At 34.1% G+C, this 20,745-nt stretch overlaps 1 protein-coding gene across 1 annotated transcript; it reads left to right on the top strand.

Annotated features, from left to right (window-relative positions):
- Positions 1-4,564: 4,564 nt before the first annotated feature.
- Positions 4,565-20,745, top strand: LOC123554480 (dynein assembly factor with WDR repeat domains 1-like). The gene is made up of 13 exons (XM_053547886.1): positions 4,565-4,696; positions 6,010-6,082; positions 7,993-8,084; positions 8,294-8,346; positions 8,714-8,772; positions 9,322-9,444; positions 10,257-10,356; positions 12,441-12,548; positions 13,389-13,495; positions 14,127-14,248; positions 14,969-15,141; positions 15,993-16,155; positions 18,110-20,745. Exons 1-13 carry the CDS (start codon positions 4,657-4,659, stop codon positions 18,142-18,144), a joined length of 1,248 nt encoding a protein of 415 aa, XP_053403861.1. The 5' UTR covers positions 4,565-4,656; the 3' UTR covers positions 18,145-20,745.

The following is a 20,745-nucleotide window of genomic DNA, read 5'->3' as shown; positions in this document are numbered from 1 at the left end:
TGTGCAAGACGGTTCGGGCAAGTTATGTAAAACGCTTATTACACACAAGGGAAAACATCAGAAGTCAGACGCTCTGTGCACGTGCCGGAAGACCACATTCTTGAATTCGATAGTATATCTCATTCGGAATATATCGCATGTTACCGTAATGGATCGATTCCGATTTTCGTCGCTTTGCGTTTGCGACGAAAATCGGTTGATCGATTCCCTAATAATTCGACATAAATGTTAGATATTCAGTATCCTTTTTATCCAAATGGTTTGAGACATTTCTGTTGTGCTTAGGGTCTCATTAACTCGATCTAGGTCATATAGCGAGTTGTACAGATTTTTGATAATGAAGAAGAATCTAGGTTCCCCATCTTACATTGCGGAAGTAGACCCTGGCACCTAGGACCTTACTCTACAAATCTCGCCGTATGACCAGAGTTGTGTATCACTCAACAAAAATGTTGGTCAAAAACTGAAAAGAGACTCGTCTTTCAACTTGGTTTATTATCGTTTCCTGATGAGGTGATGTAAAAGAGATCTAGACTTTCAAACTAAAGTGTCTATGAGACATATGCCATTGTAACAAAAATACATGAAAACCGTAGATCAAAAATTCATTCGAGCGAAAGTATTGTACAGTCCTTTTCTGTATGCATGTATAAACACTGAAGAGAAAATTTATTTCAAAGGTAGTAAACCATTACAGAGAGTCTGGTTTTACACGAATATACCTACAATCAAAATGTATAATATATAACTTGTAATATATAACATATTCTAACCAGATCTGGCCACACGTTATTGAAAAAGACAATATGAAAGAGTGCAAGAAATGCATGCGTCTGAGAAAGTAGCCTTATCTACTGACGAAGTAATTTGATATTTTGCTTTGTTCATCACAATCAAAAAGGTATTAGATATAAGTAAGTTTGTCAAAAACGTCTGTTGATACTGAATCTTTGCTTCCGTTGAAATATCTAATACATTTGAGTATCATAAGACAACACACGATAACAAAATATCAAAAGACACCGTTTTATAGTTTTCTTGAAAATATACCAAGCGGATTTCTAACATTTGTTAATTCAACGGCTAATGATTTTAAAATGCGTCAAATATTTATAAATACAACAATTAAACGCTCTAAATGCGATATAGAATCAATCTATGAAGAGATTTCATTATTTCTTTATTTCCGCTTTTAATTGATCGGGTACAGAGGGACACTGGGAATTGTTTAGTAATCAATTACAAGTGATTTTCGTTTTCAATAGGTAACCATCATTCTCTCAGTAATTGTAATACCTGTATCTCTTAGAACCATGGGAAATTCAATCTTAGCAATGAAGTTAAATGTTTTCTTAGTTCGAAAATTAACTTCCAATTTGTCTGAGTACATCCTGAACTAAAACCAATTAAATCAAATCAATGACTCTTTTAGTTTGTTTAAACACGAAAATAGAGCACAATTTGTGTGTGTTTCCTGCGTTTTCATTTATGTTTGAATAGTAAAAAAGTCTTCAAAAGTTTTTATTGACAGGTATGGGTAGGAAAAGCACCCAAGTCCCAGGAATAGATAATATGACGTATCAAGACATCAATTCAGTGTCGAAATTGACTTTCTCCCATTTGTGTATTTTATTTTAGTCATTTCATTTGTTTCTATTTTCTTGCAAGTTTCGTGCATTATCATAGCTTTAATTTATCTTGTGCGACTTTCAGTACGGAAAACACATACATTGCCGAAAATGGATCTGTGTGTGTCGATTCGCCATATAAATCAAATTCATTCATTCTAGAACATTGGTGTACAGCGGAACATAGCATTTTCAAAGACAGAAACACATAAAGTAAAATCTTGAAATATATTTCAAAGGCATTCAAATGACCAAAAATCATTTTACACATGTTACTTTTATTAAAGCTTTGTTTATATCAGTAACTGAAATCCTGATAAATATTTTATTCCCGTGTTTACAAAGAATGAAAACTCATACCTCATACATGCTTACAAGTATAGATAACAACTAATATGTGTTTTCATTAGGATAATATGCCAATCACTTCATAAATAATTCTATATTAATAACAATCAGTACACATGTATTTTGTATTGATATGTAGAAAATAGAATAAGGTCCTGATTAGTGTTCAGACGTCCATTTAAGGTGTTAGGTTACCTTCAGTGAACTTTTATTTGAAGGAATATGACCAACTATCTCACAAGAACCTTAAAATAACACAAAACTGTCGTAGAAATTTGAGATAATTAACAAAAAGTGGCTTGGCTGTGGTTTAAGATAAGTTAAAGATATAGATAATGTAACTGACCCTCTAACGTTTTACAGTAATTGAAAGCAATAACATTATTCATTAAAATTTCATTAAGAGATATCCTAAATACAGGTAACCCTTACGTACCCTGCTAAATTTCTAAAATGGACTTCCATTATTCAATTTGGGCAATACCATTTATTATTCGAAGGGAGTTCACTGAAAATTTACTAACTGAATAACGAACAGTGCAGACCATGGTCAGCCTGGTCTGCACTGGTCAAAGGCAGAATCTTTTGCCGCCTTCAGGCTAAAGGTTAAACAATTAAGTTAAATTCTAGGTAACCATAAATAATTTATTGACCTTCTAATGTTATACGTTTTGCAATAAGTGAAAGCATTAATTTCACGCATTACAACATAGGTATCACAGTTCATAATCAGCTGTACTTTTGTAGGACCATATTTTCCCAGATCGCACTTGCCACGCACTTGTGAATTCTTCACATGTTGCAAATATGACATATATGTTTGTCCAAGAAGAGGGTTAAGAAGAAAATCACATTTTCAAAGATTCTGTCATCAACTTTCGGTGTTGTAACTTAACTATGGCATCATCATCATCATCATCATCTTGCGGGGAAGATATATAATTGCTATTGTTTTGCTTTCGGTGTCTGTCCCACCATCCACCTGTCCCATAATCCCTGGCAAGGTTTACACAAATGATAGATGCCCAAATCGCCTTTGCATTCTGTTCTCTTAGTTTGTGTCATATTTATGGAACTTTAAATGTTTCGCTTTCTGCACCTATTTAGACGCACTGAACAAAGGATATGGACAAACCTGCATTATATTAGCCAAAGAATTTCTTGCATACCAGACTGGGATATATGGTGATTTCACCGGTGCTGGAAAATAATTACACCATGGAGTGTAAGATGACTCTCGTGCTCTAAATGACGTATAACGAACTACTGCAATCTTTGTAGCAGATTCGTGTGGTAATTATACTGATGTTACGTAAAACTGGATAAAAATCAAATACCATGATAGTTCCTCTTTGTTCATTACAGTGTATTTCCCGATTCAAAAGACGTCATTTTACGGGGAAAACATAAAACAAAACCGGAACTATTGCGTTGCGTTTGTCTTTGTAACGTCATGACGTACTTCCTGTTAGCGGATTTTGACCTAGGGTCATGAAACATTGGATGGTTGTCATGTAACATGCGAAGTTGGGCGCCTTTATCATTTATGGGGTTTGTTTGTGATTTCATTGAGCCAGGCTATAGTTTGTCCTTATCCGTGTCAAAATATGTATAAAAGGTCTAGAACTTTGTGTCACATGTACCATAAAAAGTATTTGACCAGAGATAGAACATTCATTAACATAACGTTACCTTTTTACAAGAAGCTGTTTTAGAATGAAATCGGTATTCTGAATGTGTCCTGAGTTATTTTAAATGAACTTACACTGTTTTAACTAATGTTCTAGCTTAATTTTTAAGATTAGCACACCATCGGCTAAAACCGAAAGGTTATAATGACGGCAGGTCTATGCATAAGTTTACTATTATGCCCAAATTATACTGGATATCTAAAAACACAAGAAGAATGTAAATTCATTGTGTTCAATCATATGTTAATGCACCTGTCAATATTTTGCCCGCCCAGGGGGGCGGCGGGCTGACCCAGGGGAATTTGACATTTCAAAAATTTTGTTGTCTAAATCCCCACCCTAGAGACAACCTTTTTTTGTCTAAATCCCACCCTAGAGCCTGGTTGGTACATCAAATGTTTGTCAAATTCCCGCCTGTCGGGAATGGTCTTCTGTCTAAAGTCCCGTGTATGCCCGCCGCTCCCCCGGGCGGGCAAAATATTGACAGGTGCATAATAGTTAGTTCCAATCCGTAGGCCTAATTCTAGTCATCACCCCTGAAAATAAAATGTCGGAACCACAAAATGTAGTAATAATCGTGGGATAAATTTGTTGAGCGAAAACCTCATTTATATTAATATACGGGAGTACCGACAATTTTAAGAACCAGAACCAAATATTATATAAATCTTGATGTAATTACAGCAAACTTGAAAAAAAATATCAACAACTATCTTGTCAATGTTAAACAGTTTTTTTCTGCTACAGTTTTATTCTTGTGAGTCAGGCATTTTTAAATGTGTTGTTATTATGTTTATTAGTATAAACGAAATACTTCGTCAAATTCCTTAGGACAAATGTGTTATTAATTGTCATGGTTACCGTGGGCTGATTAGGACGGATATGGTGACTGATTTTAGTGCGATCGGTTAAATAGAGTTACTTGCCCTTGCCGTCCAGGACGCTCCGCCATGTTAAATTTTTCTGCTGACAAACAGTAAAGTTTAGACATGAAATTGAAAAGATTTTTGCTTAGATACTATCCTCCGGGTAAGAAAATCTGCATGTGCCATTTGTACCTCTATTTGACAATTATATCAGGCCAATCTAGTCCAGGGTTTTCTCTTTGCCAGGAGCAGTGAAAAGTTTTGACGAAATTTAGCAGTTGACACATGTTTCGACAGATTTGACGTAACAAGCCTTCGTGTTTACATATAGATGACGGAAAATATTTTTCAACTGAGAAAAGAATTCCAAATGGTATACTTTCTGATTAGATACTGTACTATTCATCATGATAGAACTTTCAGTAGTGTGACCCTGGAATTTTCTGAGATGCTCATGAGACAAGTTGAGTGTCTCCCATCTATAACTAAGAGGCCAGAACTGCCGGTTCTTCCCAGAAAAGATGGCTTTGGGTGTGTGGGTGTTATACATCGGACATGTTAAAGAACCAGACTGTCTATTCACAAAGAGCTAGGCTAAGTTAGCTGGACAGACAAAACGCAGTTATGCTCTTTTAGAGTGAGTCGATTACTGAAGATGATGATGAGGAGGCTTGTGAGGCTTCTCTCTCTCTCTGTTCTAGGGGCTTTGTCCTGCTCTGTCACTCTGGTCAGATTGCACTGTGCATGTACCAGTAGAGGATGAATTTGGTGCCCTGAGTGGCAGCCTTTGCGCTATGCTAAACTCCTTTCAACATGATTAAGGATTATCATGAAATGGATGCTATATAAGACTGGAATAACATAACAACAATATTTTTGTCCAAGAAGTTTTGGATATACCAAGTTCAGAGTGTCCCAGAGTTCTTGCACAGAATTTGTTGTCCTGTTTATGATTTTGTTTGAAAGCTCTTCACAGGCTGGATATATTTTGTTCCACATTGCTTTTGAGAACAAATAATTTTTGCTTGGTTTCTGCATATTAAATTTGTTTAATTTCTATGTCTATCTCTGCCATCACATGATCACTGATTCCCGGTGTACTTGTTGAGTTCTTTATCAAAGACGGATTGTTTTAAAACGCAAGATCAAGAATATTGTCATTTCGCATTGGATGGTTGTTTAACTGATGAATTTTGATTGATAGTGAGTTTCCCAGTCTATATCTGGACAATTAAAATCTCCAGCCAGGATGTTCTTGCCTGTTCATCCCAGTTTTTCACTTTTTTCGGTGACAGGTTGATTTCCTGCAACAGTTCTTGTTTAATATAATTGCATAAAAAATGCAGTAAGTTTTACAGTTAAAACAAGGAAAATTCACTGCAGATCATCCCTTGCCTTTACATTGTCTCTGTAGGAAAGTGCCTTACCGCTGTTGGAGAATGCCTCCTCATTTCACATCATTTTATCTATTTTCAGGAATTATACTGGAGTATGAACAAGGTGGGAATATAAAAACAAAGTCAATAGATTTACTAGATTTGAAACCAGAGTAAGTATTTAGCGAAAATGGTAATTTAATATTGATTGAATTGTTCAGTGTTAACCTCCATTCCAGCAAGTGCCATTGCCATTTTAAATTATGAAAAGAAATTAAATGAATCTATACAGGAATTAGACATAATGATTGCTTTGGGATATATATTTTTTTTTGCCATCTGCATTCTGTCCATGTTTTGTCATTCAACCTAGTATAGTTTGTCTTCAAGCTCTGAGGTTACTTAAACATGTTAAAGATAGAAATCTCTCAATTTGCTAACAAACCTGATATTGACAAATAAATCTGACTTAAAATTTTTAATTTGATGCTGGTAATTTTTGGTTGCGGGTTTATCCTGCTACCAAAGTTAAGTGTATTTCTGACAATCATATAGCATCTTTTTTTGATTCCAAAACACATCCAAAGTTTGTTCATGTGCTACACAAAGTAGTCCCATTCATGAACAAATCAGATGAATTATCAACGATCATGCAGTTCTTATTCAACCTCTATCCATTCACACTTACCATTTAGATTACCGGTATACAAGATCTATCATAGATAAGGTATTCCAGCCCATTGTTACATCACTGACTTCCAGCTGTCAATCTAGATAAGTTCATGTAAGGTCAGGCAGGCTTAATCTTAGATATGAGGCACATTTGTATTTGATTCTTATACATGTTTATTTATAGATTGGCATTTAAACAGAAAATAAATCTAGCAAAACCCGCAACCACCAGACATCTCAAGGCTTTAATTATTACTTCAGGGTTCTCAGAAACGCCGAAATCGGCGTCCCTGTACGCATAATTGGTCCCGGTATACGCGTGTTTATTGCAGCTTGGGAGTCCCCGGACGCACGTTTCTGCAGTGAGACGCAATGAAAATTAATTGATTACATAAACCTGTGAATACACAAGGTTTGACTCGAGAGCAAAATATGTGGGCGGAGTCACTCGCTTGTCACCGATAGCCGCGTATAGCCAATCAGCGTTGCCCGTTTACAGTACACCGAGAGATAAGCTGCATATGTATAATTTACTCAGTTGTATACATGTGATTGTCGGCGTGATTGCATAGGTGACAATTTCTAATTGTTAACGACGGATTACGTAGTGTTTGGAGTAACTCTGATTGTTTTCACACGTACTAATTACCAGGCAGTTTTAAAGAACTTTTTTAGAAGAAGTGATAATTAGGAATGAATGTCCGAGTAATTTAAGATGCTGCCGATGCCAGTCTTAGTAACGTGATTATTATTCTGCAAAATCGATGATTTTACTGAAGAAGCATTTATTAATAAGTTGATCATAGACATACTGTGCATTCTTAATGTATTTTAGACCGAATGTTTTAACTTTAATAAGTATTAAAATAAAAGCAGTAATTGTTCATGTATTTTCTTTTCACTGTATGTTTATATACGTTTCCATTTTGAAATAAAAAGGTAAAGATAAAATTATCGCCAAGAATTTTGTCAAACTTTATATTTTTACAAGGGGAATTTTGTCCACCTTGATAATTTCACAGGGGGATTTTGTCCAGGAATATCAGAAACAGCAGGGATGGGACAGAGAGGGGGTGGGGGTGTTGTGCAGGGGTGATTTTGTCCTGCATTAATTTTTGACTACAATTTACCTTTACCTTTTCATCGCACCTTAACAATATTTGGGTGAAGAATTGTGATTACAAAATGTCTGTCGGTCTACACTTAATTTGACAGTACAATAGAGGCCTGTGTTTTGACGAAACATTTAAGTCTGTCCATCAGTCTAGTCAGTAGTTGGGACTGCAACTTTTTCAGCTTTTGGAGTCCCAGGACTGCAACTTGAAATTGCTAGTGAGAACCCTGTTACTTGGTGAGAAAAAACAGTATATGATTTTTAATTAATTATGTTTTACCTATATTATGATTTCAGAACAGATGTGGATGCTGTTGTAGACGAGATAGCAAGAAAGGAGGCATTAATTACAGCATCAAAAACTGAACAAGTCAGAAAACTCATCGGACGTATCCTTTCAAATGTTAGCACAAAAAAAACATGGCATGGTCCCCATTCTATTGATATGTATGGTGGAAATTTTAAAAATCTTGTCAGAATTTTGCCATATAGTTGAAAACAGTACTTTTTTAAATGAGTCTAGGATTGTTAATATTTAGTTAAATAATGTTTAATTGTTCAGAAAATAAGTAAAATATCAAACCTTAACTAAAATCAGGGTTACAAGAGAAACTTGCCATAAAAGATGAACACCATTTTTATTTGTTTAAAGTAAGTATAAAAAATTATGAACTCTGTTGCAGCTTGAAGGACATTTCAACGGTTTATGAATTTAAAATGAAAAAATGTTATTTATTGTTGAAGTATTATGATGTCAGTTTCAAGTTATTTTCAGTTTAAGATGTTATGCTCTTAATTTGTCAGTTCTTAATATAATAAAGTTAACAGCTAAAAGTACATGTATTTTGCTATTATAATATAAGTATGTTCATGTAAGATTTTGCTGTAAATTCTTTTAATAATTTATCAGTCATCAATGTTTTTCGATTTTTTTGTTGAGGGTGATGGTGGCTGTTATTTAAAGTTGATAATATAACCTATGCTTCAGCTATGTTTAATATTAGAACTTAAATTTCAGGTGCTAAGAGCACATATACTGCCCCTCACAAATGTGGCCTTCAATAAATCTGGATCAAGGTAACTTAAATGTAGATTTTATGAGTTACGTAAGGAACTTACAAGTGTAAATTGTATGTTACCTAGGTGACATTGGAAGAAGCTACATAGGAAAAAATGGAATCTGAAGAATTTTTGTTTTATTTTCAATTCATAGAAATGAAGTAAAGCTTAAGTTTTATTGTTGAACTTGCTTTAGCAGCTAACTGTATTAAACAGTCACTTACCTTAAGCAGCAAGCCACCTAAAAACTAAAAGACTTAAGGTCCATATTGTCTCTTGTCCTAAGCAGCCAGTCTGCTGACTTCCGTAAATGATATTTTGTTCTGTTTTGTTATAATTTCAACTTGTCTTAAGCAGCCAGATTGTGTTGCTGCCATGGCAGGCTGCTTAAAACAGGTAGACTGTTTATCAAAGGGGAAACCATTTTAATCAGTCTGATAAAAAATGATGTTTCTGAACAAAAGAGTATAAAATGCAAGTGTTGACTTGAATGATATGTCTTAGAAAAACAACCTATTTAGTGGAAGAAGAGTTGTGTTTAATTACAAGGAATATTCTGTTTTTCAGTTTTATCACAGGAAGTTATGATCGAACATGTAAAATATGGGACACAGCCTCGGGGGAAGAGTTACATACTCTAGAGGGACACAGAAATGTAGTGTATGCAATAGCCTTCAATAATCCATATGGGTAGGTACCATAGAAATGTTAGATACAGACATGCTCCACTAACATAGCCTACCTCTTTGTGAATGATTAATTGTTTAACATGCCCGGTGTAGAGCACCATGACAGGCAAAATCTGTTTATTTTGTATGAAGTGGCAGTATACCTACAGAGGATATAATTATAGAGTACCGGTAATAGCTTTGTCTTTGAGAAATATGCACAAATTCTGCAGCTGAAATATTGTGCTACTTAAGGTGCGCATTATTGGTCCACTAAAGAATGAGTGCATATTTCTTGAAGCAAAGCAGTTAATATTCATATTTATAATGATTTTGCCCAATAACCTGAATAAAACTGACAGTACTGACATATATATTGTTAAATAACATAAATTATGCGACACATAAAAAAGATCTCAACCAGCAGATATGAAGTTCAGACATCGGTATGGAAAAATACTGTTTCAGATTACATTGTAACTTGAATAAAAACAAGTTTGTAATAATAATAGGACTTAGGTGATATGTGTGATATAACTGAACAGAATATTTATTGTAGAGTTGAAGATGTTACACATTTATTTGTAGTTTATAACTCTTTCTAATGCATTTGTTGTTTGTATGGGGAGGCTTATTTTTGTTGTTATATATTTTTACATTTACCAGGTGAAAACTAAACTCTCTTAGAATTTAAAAATGAGGTTATTTCAGATGTGAAAGCATAGCTTGATTGATTTTCCCGAAAATGTTTAAAATTAGCAGTGTAAGCTTGTTTTTACCGAGGAAATATTTATCTAGATTTGGGTTAAAGTTGCTTTTGTTTTGACTTTGCAGGGATAAAATAGCTACTGGTTCATTTGACAAGACGTGTAAATTATGGAGCTTTGAATCAGGAAAGTGTTATCATACGTTCAGAGGCCATACTGCTGAAATTGTAAGTTCCTTTGTACATGATTTTTATTCTTTAGGGTGTTTCTTAAGGCTCAGTAAACAACATAAATTCTTTAAAGATATATAGAGCTAAACAAGAAATATCTTTAAAAATGATGGTCGGCGAATTGTAATAAGGAAAGAAGTTTATGAATTTTTCATCTAACATTCATCTAACATTTTTCAAATTGCAAAACTAAACACCGCACTTTAACAATTTAAATGGTTATCTTTTAATTTTTCGCAAAGATTTCGTAGGGTTGCAATTTTGTTTCGTTTATCCTTAGACGAATAATTACAGCAGTAGTTTGATGAAGATTCATGAAGCGGTTCATGAGAAGAGGTCATTAAACGTGTTGATTATTTTAGCTAAATTGGTCCCTATCCCCATTTGTAACAAAATAGCAGGAGACCTTACGATATTGTTACACACCGAGTTTGATAAAAATCCATTACATTTTAGTGGTTAATGCGAAGAAAGGCATACTTTTAGCTATAGTGGTCTCTAATAGGGCCCAAGTTCCTATATAAATAAATTTGGAAGAGGACCTTATAATGATGCTCCAGACCAAGTATGACAAAGATCCACCAAGCTGTTCATGAGACGCTGTATAAAGGCATTTCTAGTTTTAGCTCTAGCAGCCCCTAAAAGGGGTCAAATGTCCCAGCTGAACAAAGTTGGCTGCGGGCCTAATAAAGATGCTACAAATCAAGTTTGATTAGAATACATGAGAAAAAATCAATTAAAGGATTTTTTTTATTTATTATTTTTATTTATTTCTAAAATAGGCCAACTGATCCCGCTTTAAGAAATGCATATTCGCTATTCATGAATCTTTGGACAATGACGTCACACCTATAAAAAGGTGAAGGTCAAGCAAAACATGCAATTGTAATTATTTCAATATTTCTGTTTCATAAGCAAAGTTTGACCGTAGTCATATTACATAGATAAACTGTATGCAGCAGGCCTTCATTTCAGTGTAATGAGATTCAGTCATTATATAGCATATATATAATGAAACAGATTTCAACTGAGTTCAATATTTGCATACCATACTAAAGAAAAATATTCATATATAATAAATCAGTTAAATAATTTATAACAAATATATCAAAGCAAACAAGTACTCATTTTAGTATGCAATCTGAATAAGTCACAAAAGCAAGAAACCTTTTCATATACAGACGACAATTGTAACAAGGAAAATCTTTTAAAAAGCACTTCTCTACATAAAAGACTCTTATCACACCCTTATTCATGTGATACGCAGACCGTATTCAGCTCTTTCTTTAATTTGATATATGTTGGTATTTACACATGTTTTTATCATATTTATTAAACTTACTTATCATTTTGAGATATATCAATATTCTTGCTAAATATACTGAGCCAAAGTTAGCTTTAAAACTGTGAACAGCGTCGTTTAGGATAAACACTTTGTCTACATTTTACTCAGCATAGCACAATCAACAGAGTGAAAGAAATTGACGCTGTCGTCCAATCAGGCAGAGTGTTGCATAAATTGTCCATTTTGATAAATTATCTATAATGCGTTATCAAGTAGTTTGATTTGCAAACTGAAGTCATGTGGCATAGGTAACGAAAACGAATTTAGACGGCGTCGCCGAAAAAGATATTTCTATACATGTGTAGTTGGAACATTTGTCAAGGCACTAAATTTTTAGCTCAGGCAAATTTAAACAAAGATACAGACATTACTATGTTGATTAAACCTTTGGAAATGAATTTCAAAATGTGGAGATTTCCAAAATGAAAGAGTTGATAATAAATGATAAATAAAATAACAATTGTTTTCATCTCAGTATATTTGCAGTCCCATAACATTTCAGTTATTTTGATTTGTGTATGTGTTTTATGAAACTGAGAGGGATTCATCTGACTGTACTAAAGTTTGTGATGCATTAAAATGAGGTACAGTGGAACAAATGAATTACAACAGAGTTTAATAATTCAACTTTTCACACGGTCTAAATTTGGGGTACATAAAAAAAGCAGTGTCGCATGACTAAGTGTTCTAAAGATAGAATGATGTGATAGCAAAGTTTGTGCATTTATTATTACAGGTATGTTTAAGTTTTAACCCACCAAGTACAATGATTGCTACTGGAAGTATGGACACCACAGCAAAACTCTGGGATATACAGACTGGACAGGAAGTGGCGTCTTTAAATGTAAGATTCGATAGATTTTTTTTCATCATTTTTGAATACTGAAGAATTTCTTGTAACATCAAAACAGTTCTTTTAAACATTTATTTAGCATTTAACCACTGATGTAAGGAAGTAGCCAGTGTTACTAGTTACAAAGTTTTACTCCATACATGAATGTTCAGGATTCTTTTTGTCATGTTTGAAATTTGGCTGCTGTCTCCATAAATCATGAGTAAGGATGGGGGAGAGGTGGCGGGAGTGGGGGCATCCACTGAACACATCAGTTCAACATTGTTAACTTATGTTGTAAGAAGTGTGCAAAAAATGTATAGATCTGCAAGCACTCGAAAATAATCTTTAATTATACCATTGATAATCCTTCACTGTGACAACAACCCTGTAGTGGAAACTTCTCATATAAGTTTATGATACAGTAGAATGTTTGTGGTTTCACTAAAATGTATATGTATGACATTGCTTGATGGCAATATTGGGACTTCCTTCACCAGTAAAGCAGGAAAATTGTTGTTTCAAGTTCAGATACTGCTATTTGCTATAAACCTCACTTAAATGTGTTAAAATTGAACTCTTCATGTGAGGAAGCCACCAAGCTGGCTTAAGGAAGGTCCAATGTTCTACCCAGGTGCCTGCCTGTGACAAAACAATACATAGAGGGGCACCCGAGGTCTTCCTCCACTTATCAAAAGGTGGAAAGTCACCATATGACCTATACATTGTGTACTTGTGTCAGCGTGACATTAAACCAAACTAAAGCAAAATTTAATGTGTTCAACAAATAGTTTGGCATCAGAATTGTGATTTAAATTTTGCATTCTCAGTTATTTGTGTATTATATTTTAGGGTCATTCTGCTGAGATTATCTCCCTTTCTTTCAACTCGTCGGGATCCCAGTTGATTACTGGCTCATTTGATCATACAGTTATGGTGTGGGACGTCATCAGTGGAAAGTAAATATTTGTTTTATTTCTGTGTTTATGTTCTATCCTCATATGTGCCCAAGTTGTTTGCTTAACAAAATCTGATCTAATTGATCATAATCTTGAGACAGATGTCAGCTAAAAGTCTGACATAACTTTAAGTAATTAATGAAATTTTTTAAAGCTTAAGACATAATTTTCACAATGGAATGTCAAAAACTATTTTCATTTAATTGTATAGAAAGAAAAAAAAATGTTGATTTTCATGTGAACAACATTCAATAATATGGTGCAGTTATATCAAGGGCTACCTTTTCTGTGAGATGACACACATGTGGTCTTATGTCATTCACAAAAAAAGATGCACAGAAATTCAACATTCAATCCATGTTTAATATTTATCTGTGACAGCCGTTAGTCAAATTCTTTTGGTTAGCCGTAAAGTAGTTGCATAGCAAAACTATGTTCTCCTAATGTGTTAAACAAAATACAAATTTCAACAAACAAGCAAAAGACATAAAGGACCCACAGTTTTATTTGTTTGTAGGTGTATGAGGCTGTACCTAGCAAAATGGTAAATATACTATTGTCATATTAGACTTTAAAATTTGCCTGTGCAGTATTGTTTTAACTTATCTAGTAATTTCAATGACTTTTCTAGGAGAATACATACTTTAATTGGACACAGAGCAGAAATAAGCAGTGCCCAGTTCAATTATGACTGTTCCTTGATAGCTACAGGATCCATGGATAAAACTTGTAAAATATGGGAGACAAACCATGGTTTGTTGCTATTGAACTCTTTTCTTACTTTTGCAAGCTAATAAACAGCACAAATTTTGAGATACAGTTTTAATATTGTTTACAGTATTTATCATAACAACAGTAACAAATAATGTTCTGTTATAAGATGACTATTTATTAGGCATCTGATAGTGTTTCAGTTTAAGGGAATGTGTCATATGACTTGCTGTTATGTGCTAATTTTAGTACTGGTGGAACTAGTGTAAATATCATGAACATTGAAATCAGAAAACATGTTTTAGCATGAAGCAAGTTACCCAGGTTACCGTCACTTCTTTCCACCCTAATTATTGCTGTGGATTCAAAATCTGTATTATGTGTTGTAACTTTTAAGCATAAATTTGTATTTCAAGACAAAATGTCATCTTGCAACATAGAAGAATATCATGTGGGGAAGTTGGCAGTTACTTGCGGAGAACAGGTTTGTACTGGTACAGAATCCAGGAACACTGGTTAGGTTAACTGCCCGCCGTTACATGACTGAAATACTGTTGAAAAACGGCGTTAAACCCAAAACAAACAAACAAACAAACATAGAAGAATTAGTTCATGGCAGTAACCTGCAGATTTCAATGATAATTTATCATATATATATCATTATTTTCCATCACATATGTCTCCTTACTTAAATTTTTTCTCAAAATTACTGAATAAAAATTTTGTTATACAGATTTTGGAAATATGTTTTGTATATTCTAGGTACATGTGTAGGAACTTTACGAGGCCATGAGGATGAAGTCCTTGACGTGGCATTTGATATGACGGGACAGTATTTATTGACGGCCTCTGCTGATGGGACAGCACGGTGCTACAATGCCACAACTCATACACTCATCTCAAAGTTCGAAGGTCATGAAGGTGAAATTTCAAAAGTGAGTTTAGTTATAGAACTTGTGCACATTGTAGCCATGTGCAGAATGTACTTGATTGAAATTTCTGAGACTCATAAAGTTTATCATTCTATTTATCACAAGGGAAGAGTAAAGTTTGTTTAGATATTAAAAAAAGGAAAGTTGCATTTAGTATAATAGAGGCAATGAGATTTATAAGTGCAGATACATTGTATGCACTGGTATGTATGTAGAATTTATATTGATAAATTTCATTATAGCAGTTTAATGTCATAATTCGAAGGGATGAAATTTTAAACATATTTAGAGATGCATATGTATAACACAAGTTGAAAATATGATTTTGCTGTTCAAAAAGATGAAGATTTTTGAGTAGTACATGTATGCCAATTGTTCAAATGTTTTGACAGTTTTATAACAGATGCTAGTAATTACTAGTAGGAATTTCTGTATGTACATTATGTTACTCTTGTATTAAAATCACAGCCTGCCTAAGTCTGTACACTTTGCTCAGTATGGAGAGTGTAGATATATGGACAGCAGAATCAGGAGTTTGATACCTTGGAAAAGCTGTCTCGGCGATAATTGGTGAAAGACAGTGTGTCATTCATCCTCAGTATTTGATCACATGTTGGCATTTACTTGTTTGTGGAGAATGGGTTAGTACCAGTGCAGAATCCACTGATTAGGTTTACTGCCTGCCATTACATATCCGGCATACTGTCGGAATATGGTACTTAATCCAAAAGAAAACAAACTGTATACTTAATGTCTTAAATACAATGTAGCATGCTTTCATTAACCACCTGTGGTCATAATAATTCATCGTAAAATTGCCATATTTGTAATATTCCTATTCTTTATGTTTCCAGATAACATTTAATCCACAAGGTACTTCAGTTTTAACAGCTAGTTCTGACAAGACGGCACGACTGTGGGATCCCGAGACTGGCGAGTGTAAACAAATTCTTGAAGGACATACTGATGAAATATTCAGCTGTGCATTCAATTATGAAGGAAATACAGTTATAACAGGTGTGTATGTTTTGTGAATTTGTGTCTTAACCTTTTATAGCATTTCTGTAAATATGTATGAACTTTTTAGCTCACCTGAGCCAAAGGCTCATGGTGAGCTTTTGTGACCACTCTATGTCCGTCGTCAGTCTTGCGTCCTGTGTCTGTCAACAATTTCTAAAAAAATCTTCTTCTTGAAAACCACTGGGCAGAATTACACCAAACTTCACAGGAATGATCCTTGGATGGCCCGCTTTCAAAATTGAACAAAGAATTGAATTCCATGCAGAACTCTGGTTGCCATGGCAACTGAAAGGAAAAACTTTTAAAATTTTCTTGTCCAAAACCACAAGGCGTAGAGCCTTGATATTTGGCATGTGACATCATCTAATGGTCAGCTATGCAGTTTGTTCAAATTGTGCCCCTGGAGTGAAAAGAGGCCCTGCCCCGGGGGTCTCAAGTTTTACTTAGCCTTATATAGGAAAAAGCTTTAAAAATCTTCTTGTCCAAAACCGCAAGGCACAGAGCCTTGATATTTGGCGTGTGACATCATCTAATGGTCCTCTATGAAGATTATTCAAATTGTGCTCCTGAGTGAAAAGAGGCCCTGCCCCGGGGGTCGCAAGTTTTACATACTAGACTTGTATAGGAAACAACTTTAAAAATCTTCTTGTCTAAAACCACAAGACATAGGCCTTTGAAATTTTGTATGTAGCATTGCCTTATGGTCCTCTACCAAAATTGTTCAAATTATAACCCTGGGGTGAAAAGAGGCCCAGCCCCGAGGGGTCTCAAGTTTTACGTAGACTTATATAGGAAAAAACTTTAAAAATCTTCTTGCCTTAAACTGCAAGGCCTAGGCTTTTGATATTTGGTATGTTGCATTGTCTTGTGGTCCTCTACCAAAATTGTTCAAATTATGCACCTGGGGTGAAAAGAGACCCTGCCCTGGGGGGTCCCAAATTTAACATAGACTTACATATGATAGGGAGAAAAAAAATCTTCTTGTCTGAAAGTTCAAGGCCTAGGCCTTTGATATTTGATATGTAGCGTTGCCTAGTGGATTTTTAACAAGATTGTTCAAATTATGCCCCTGGGGTGAAAAGAGGCCCCGCCCTGGGGGTCACTTGTTATATGAGTTATATAGGAATAAATATTTAAAAAATTATCAGATCATATTTCCTAGACTGTTTAATTATAATTACCTGATAACCACAAGCGATTAAGGGTCACTTGACTCTGACCTTGACCTACTGACCTACTTTCTTGTTTTTTAAGACACAGCATTGAAATTTGGATGACATGTACAGTTTTGCACACCAATCTTAAAACTGACTTTCAGTGACCATGAATGTGACCTAATGACCTAGTTTCTAATATTGTAGCATCATTTTGCCATTTCAAACATGTGGCTCATATTACTCGGGTGAGTGATTTAGGGTCATCATGATCCTCTTGTTTTTTTTTATTTCATTGGCTTGAATTCTATGCTTCTGACCTAGACAGCCATTTTGTTTGGACTTGTGTGAAGAGAAAATATATAGGACTCTGCTGTGTTATGTCAAGCAATAATCTTAAAAGTGAAATTTTGAATAATCATAATCTTTTGGTTTATCAAGAGGCAGAGAATAAATATCAAAAATTTGCATTAAGTCCATCAAGTTTGATCCCGGGCAAGACATATTTTCTCTGTGATGAATGATGAAAGATGTTATGTTTGTCCTCCACCTCTGATTCATCCGGGGAAGTTGGTAGTTACTTGCAGAGAACATGTTAATACTGGACCAGACAGGTACATAATCCAGGAACACTGATTAGGTTAACTACCTGCCTTTGCATAATGGAAGTACTGTTGAAAACAGCACTAAATCCCAAAAGAAACATAAAAGCATAAAAACATGATACTCTGCTTCATCCAACAGAAAAATAACAAGTTTACAAATTAGAATACTTTAAGATATGTTTTTATTTTCAGGAAGTAAAGATAATACATGCCGAATATGGAGATGAGGGTAGGAAAAGTAAAGTAACTCCGCCCCTAGTCAGCATTTTAAATTTCAAAAGTTGATGTTGAAAAAGTCATTGAAGATCATCTTCCCTGGGTGAGACTCACGGAACACGTTAATGAAATTATCAGCAACATCTGTCGAACTAAAAAAATACAATGAAATCTTTTTGTCTACTACGTTTGAAAAGAATTGATTTTTATGTTTTTGTAACATAAATGAAATCAACTGTCTATGATAAACTAGAGAATTCTGCTTTTTACAGAAATCATGAAATGATTTTATATGCGTGTAATACAGCATAAATAGTGCCGATGTTAAACATGGCTTCCATTTTTAGTTTTTCACAAAAATCAGCTTGAAAACATACACAGAGAAAACACTATATCAAAATTAGGGAGCATATCATAAATGCTTGTTGTGACTTTGTATATTTATATAGAAACAAAAGTAAGCCAGTAAAGTTCAGGCTAAAATGCATTTTTAAGCTTTTTTATATGCATTTCCACAATGCTAGCTGTTTAGAACATTAAGATGTAACGGCATTGGGAATAGGTAGTCCTGTGCTTGTGTCCAAAGAGGGATATGAAGTCCTGTAGAAAAAAGTATTAAATATGAAAGCAATAATGCAATTGAGAACAATAATTCATGAATTGTCATTTATGTTTGATTTGTTTTTTTCACAGATTGACTGTTGTATTTGCTTGTATCTAATGGTTGTATTAATTGATCATTATGTTTTTGCTTAAATTATATTTATTGTACGAGTGATTGTATATGGTTTGTAGCAAAAGGGTGGTACAAGGGTTGTTGGTGTTAGGTAAAGTAGCTACCATGGTGGATTTGTTGTCCTGAAACCTACATTATTGAAGAGAAACTCACCTATGTCTATCATGCAAGTCTGGAGCCTTAATTATTGAAGAGAAATACTCCTAAGTCTATCACACTAGATTTGGTGTCCTTGAGCCTAAGTTATCAAAGAGAAACACTTCTATATCTGCCGCAGTAGATTTTGTGCCCTGGAGCCTTAATTGTTGAAGAGAAATACTCCTAAGTCTATCACAAAATACAAGAAACTTTATTTAACATTGGATATTGCAAATAAATAACATTAGCTTAAAACTATTTCCCGGCAAACAGTGGTAAAGCAATAACAAACTAAAAGCAGCTGTAAGGGAAAACACACAGTTAAAGCAAGGCATAAAAGGTAAGGGAAGTAACCCTGTTACAGTAGATATTACTTTTACACCCGAGGTATTAAGACGCTGTCTACCCTTGTACCAAACCCTTTTGAATTAAATGTTTTATTTTTCATGCTCAATTCATGTACACATTCCTTTTCATCATCATGTGTTTCCGTCCTACTTCTAGATGTCATATTTACATATATTTACAATATTTTTACCAAATGTTATACATATGAAAACATTCCATAAAGTTTCTTGATTTTCCATTCTGTGAACAGTATTTATTTACATTGGTAAATTGTATGCTTAACATTATAGAATATCTTTATTGTAAAAATATCTTTTTCATATATAATCATGATAATTTATTAAATGTTTAAAGCCGTCCACTGGGTTTACAGCCAAAAAGTACGAGTTTTATTGTACTTGCCTATTTTTCACCAAATTTTTACCAAGGTGATCATACTATATTAGTCCCAATTTTTTCTGGTCTCGATTTGATGTTGTCTTGCAACTTTATGGTTCATAAAACATCATAGTATCTTTATACATGTAGTTCATGTTTTTCAATTATAGAAGTTTGTGTGGAGATGTTGTGAGAAGCTTTATCATGTAGAAAAAAAAAATAGAAATGAACATCTAAAGCAGTGATCTCAGTTCAGTTTAAGTGTATATTACATTGCCGTCATAGTCTTTATTAAATTGGACCATCTTAACATCAAGATTTCTGCAGTGTTTCATCAAGGATCTGTAAATATCCGGTAAAAAATGATGAAATGAAAACTATTTTATAGTGAAAACTGGGTAGTTCGGTTTTAGTTACAAAATCTGCCAATATTATAATAATGAAAAAGGTAACACAATCAAACTTCATTTGCTCTAACTTGCATAATTCCCGGAAGAGTCTCTGTATAATGTCGATGGCTCCATCTACTGATAACTGCTGGAACAAATTTTTCTGGTCCCGTCAACTTGGAGTGAATAATGTTTGACTGAACTTAAATATAATACTTGCAAAAAAAAATGTCAATAATTTTAACATGAAACCAATATTAGTGGAATATAACATAACAGGATAAAATCTAATTATTACATACTCGTTTCTATTCCCCATTAAGTTACAATTGTACTGGAAACGTCAATAATTTTCCATACACCAACGCCTAAATTTTGTACCGGGTGAATAACGTAATGTGTGTCGTTGCATTAATTTATTTATTTAGTTCAGTATTGTCAGTCTTATTCAGGTTATTGAACAAATTCATAATATTTACGTTACATTTATACATATATAAAAAGGTTATTATCTTTGCATTGGAAAATATGCACTCATTCTTTAGCGGAAGAATATTGCGCTCCTAAAGTCGTGCAATATTTCAACTGCAGATCTCGTGCATATTTCCCCCATAAAATCTAAT

This window comes from Mercenaria mercenaria, chromosome 7, assembly GCF_021730395.1.
Source record: "Mercenaria mercenaria strain notata chromosome 7, MADL_Memer_1, whole genome shotgun sequence".
Classification (NCBI taxonomy): domain Eukaryota; kingdom Metazoa; phylum Mollusca; class Bivalvia; order Venerida; family Veneridae; genus Mercenaria; species Mercenaria mercenaria.
This window is presented reverse-complemented; position numbering and strand designations above follow the sequence as displayed.

Excerpts from the sequence above, each read along its gene's own strand:
- LOC123554480 (XM_053547886.1), top strand. The coding sequence starts at position 4,657 with ATGAAATTGAAAAGATTTTTGCTTAGATACTATCCTCCGG. Across the intron at positions 6,083-7,992 it reads TTACTAGATTTGAAACCAGA|AACAGATGTGGATGCTGTTG; the intron begins GTAAGTATTTAG and ends TTATGATTTCAG. Across the intron at positions 8,347-8,713 it reads ACCATTTTTATTTGTTTAAA|GTGCTAAGAGCACATATACT; the intron begins GTAAGTATAAAA and ends CTTAAATTTCAG.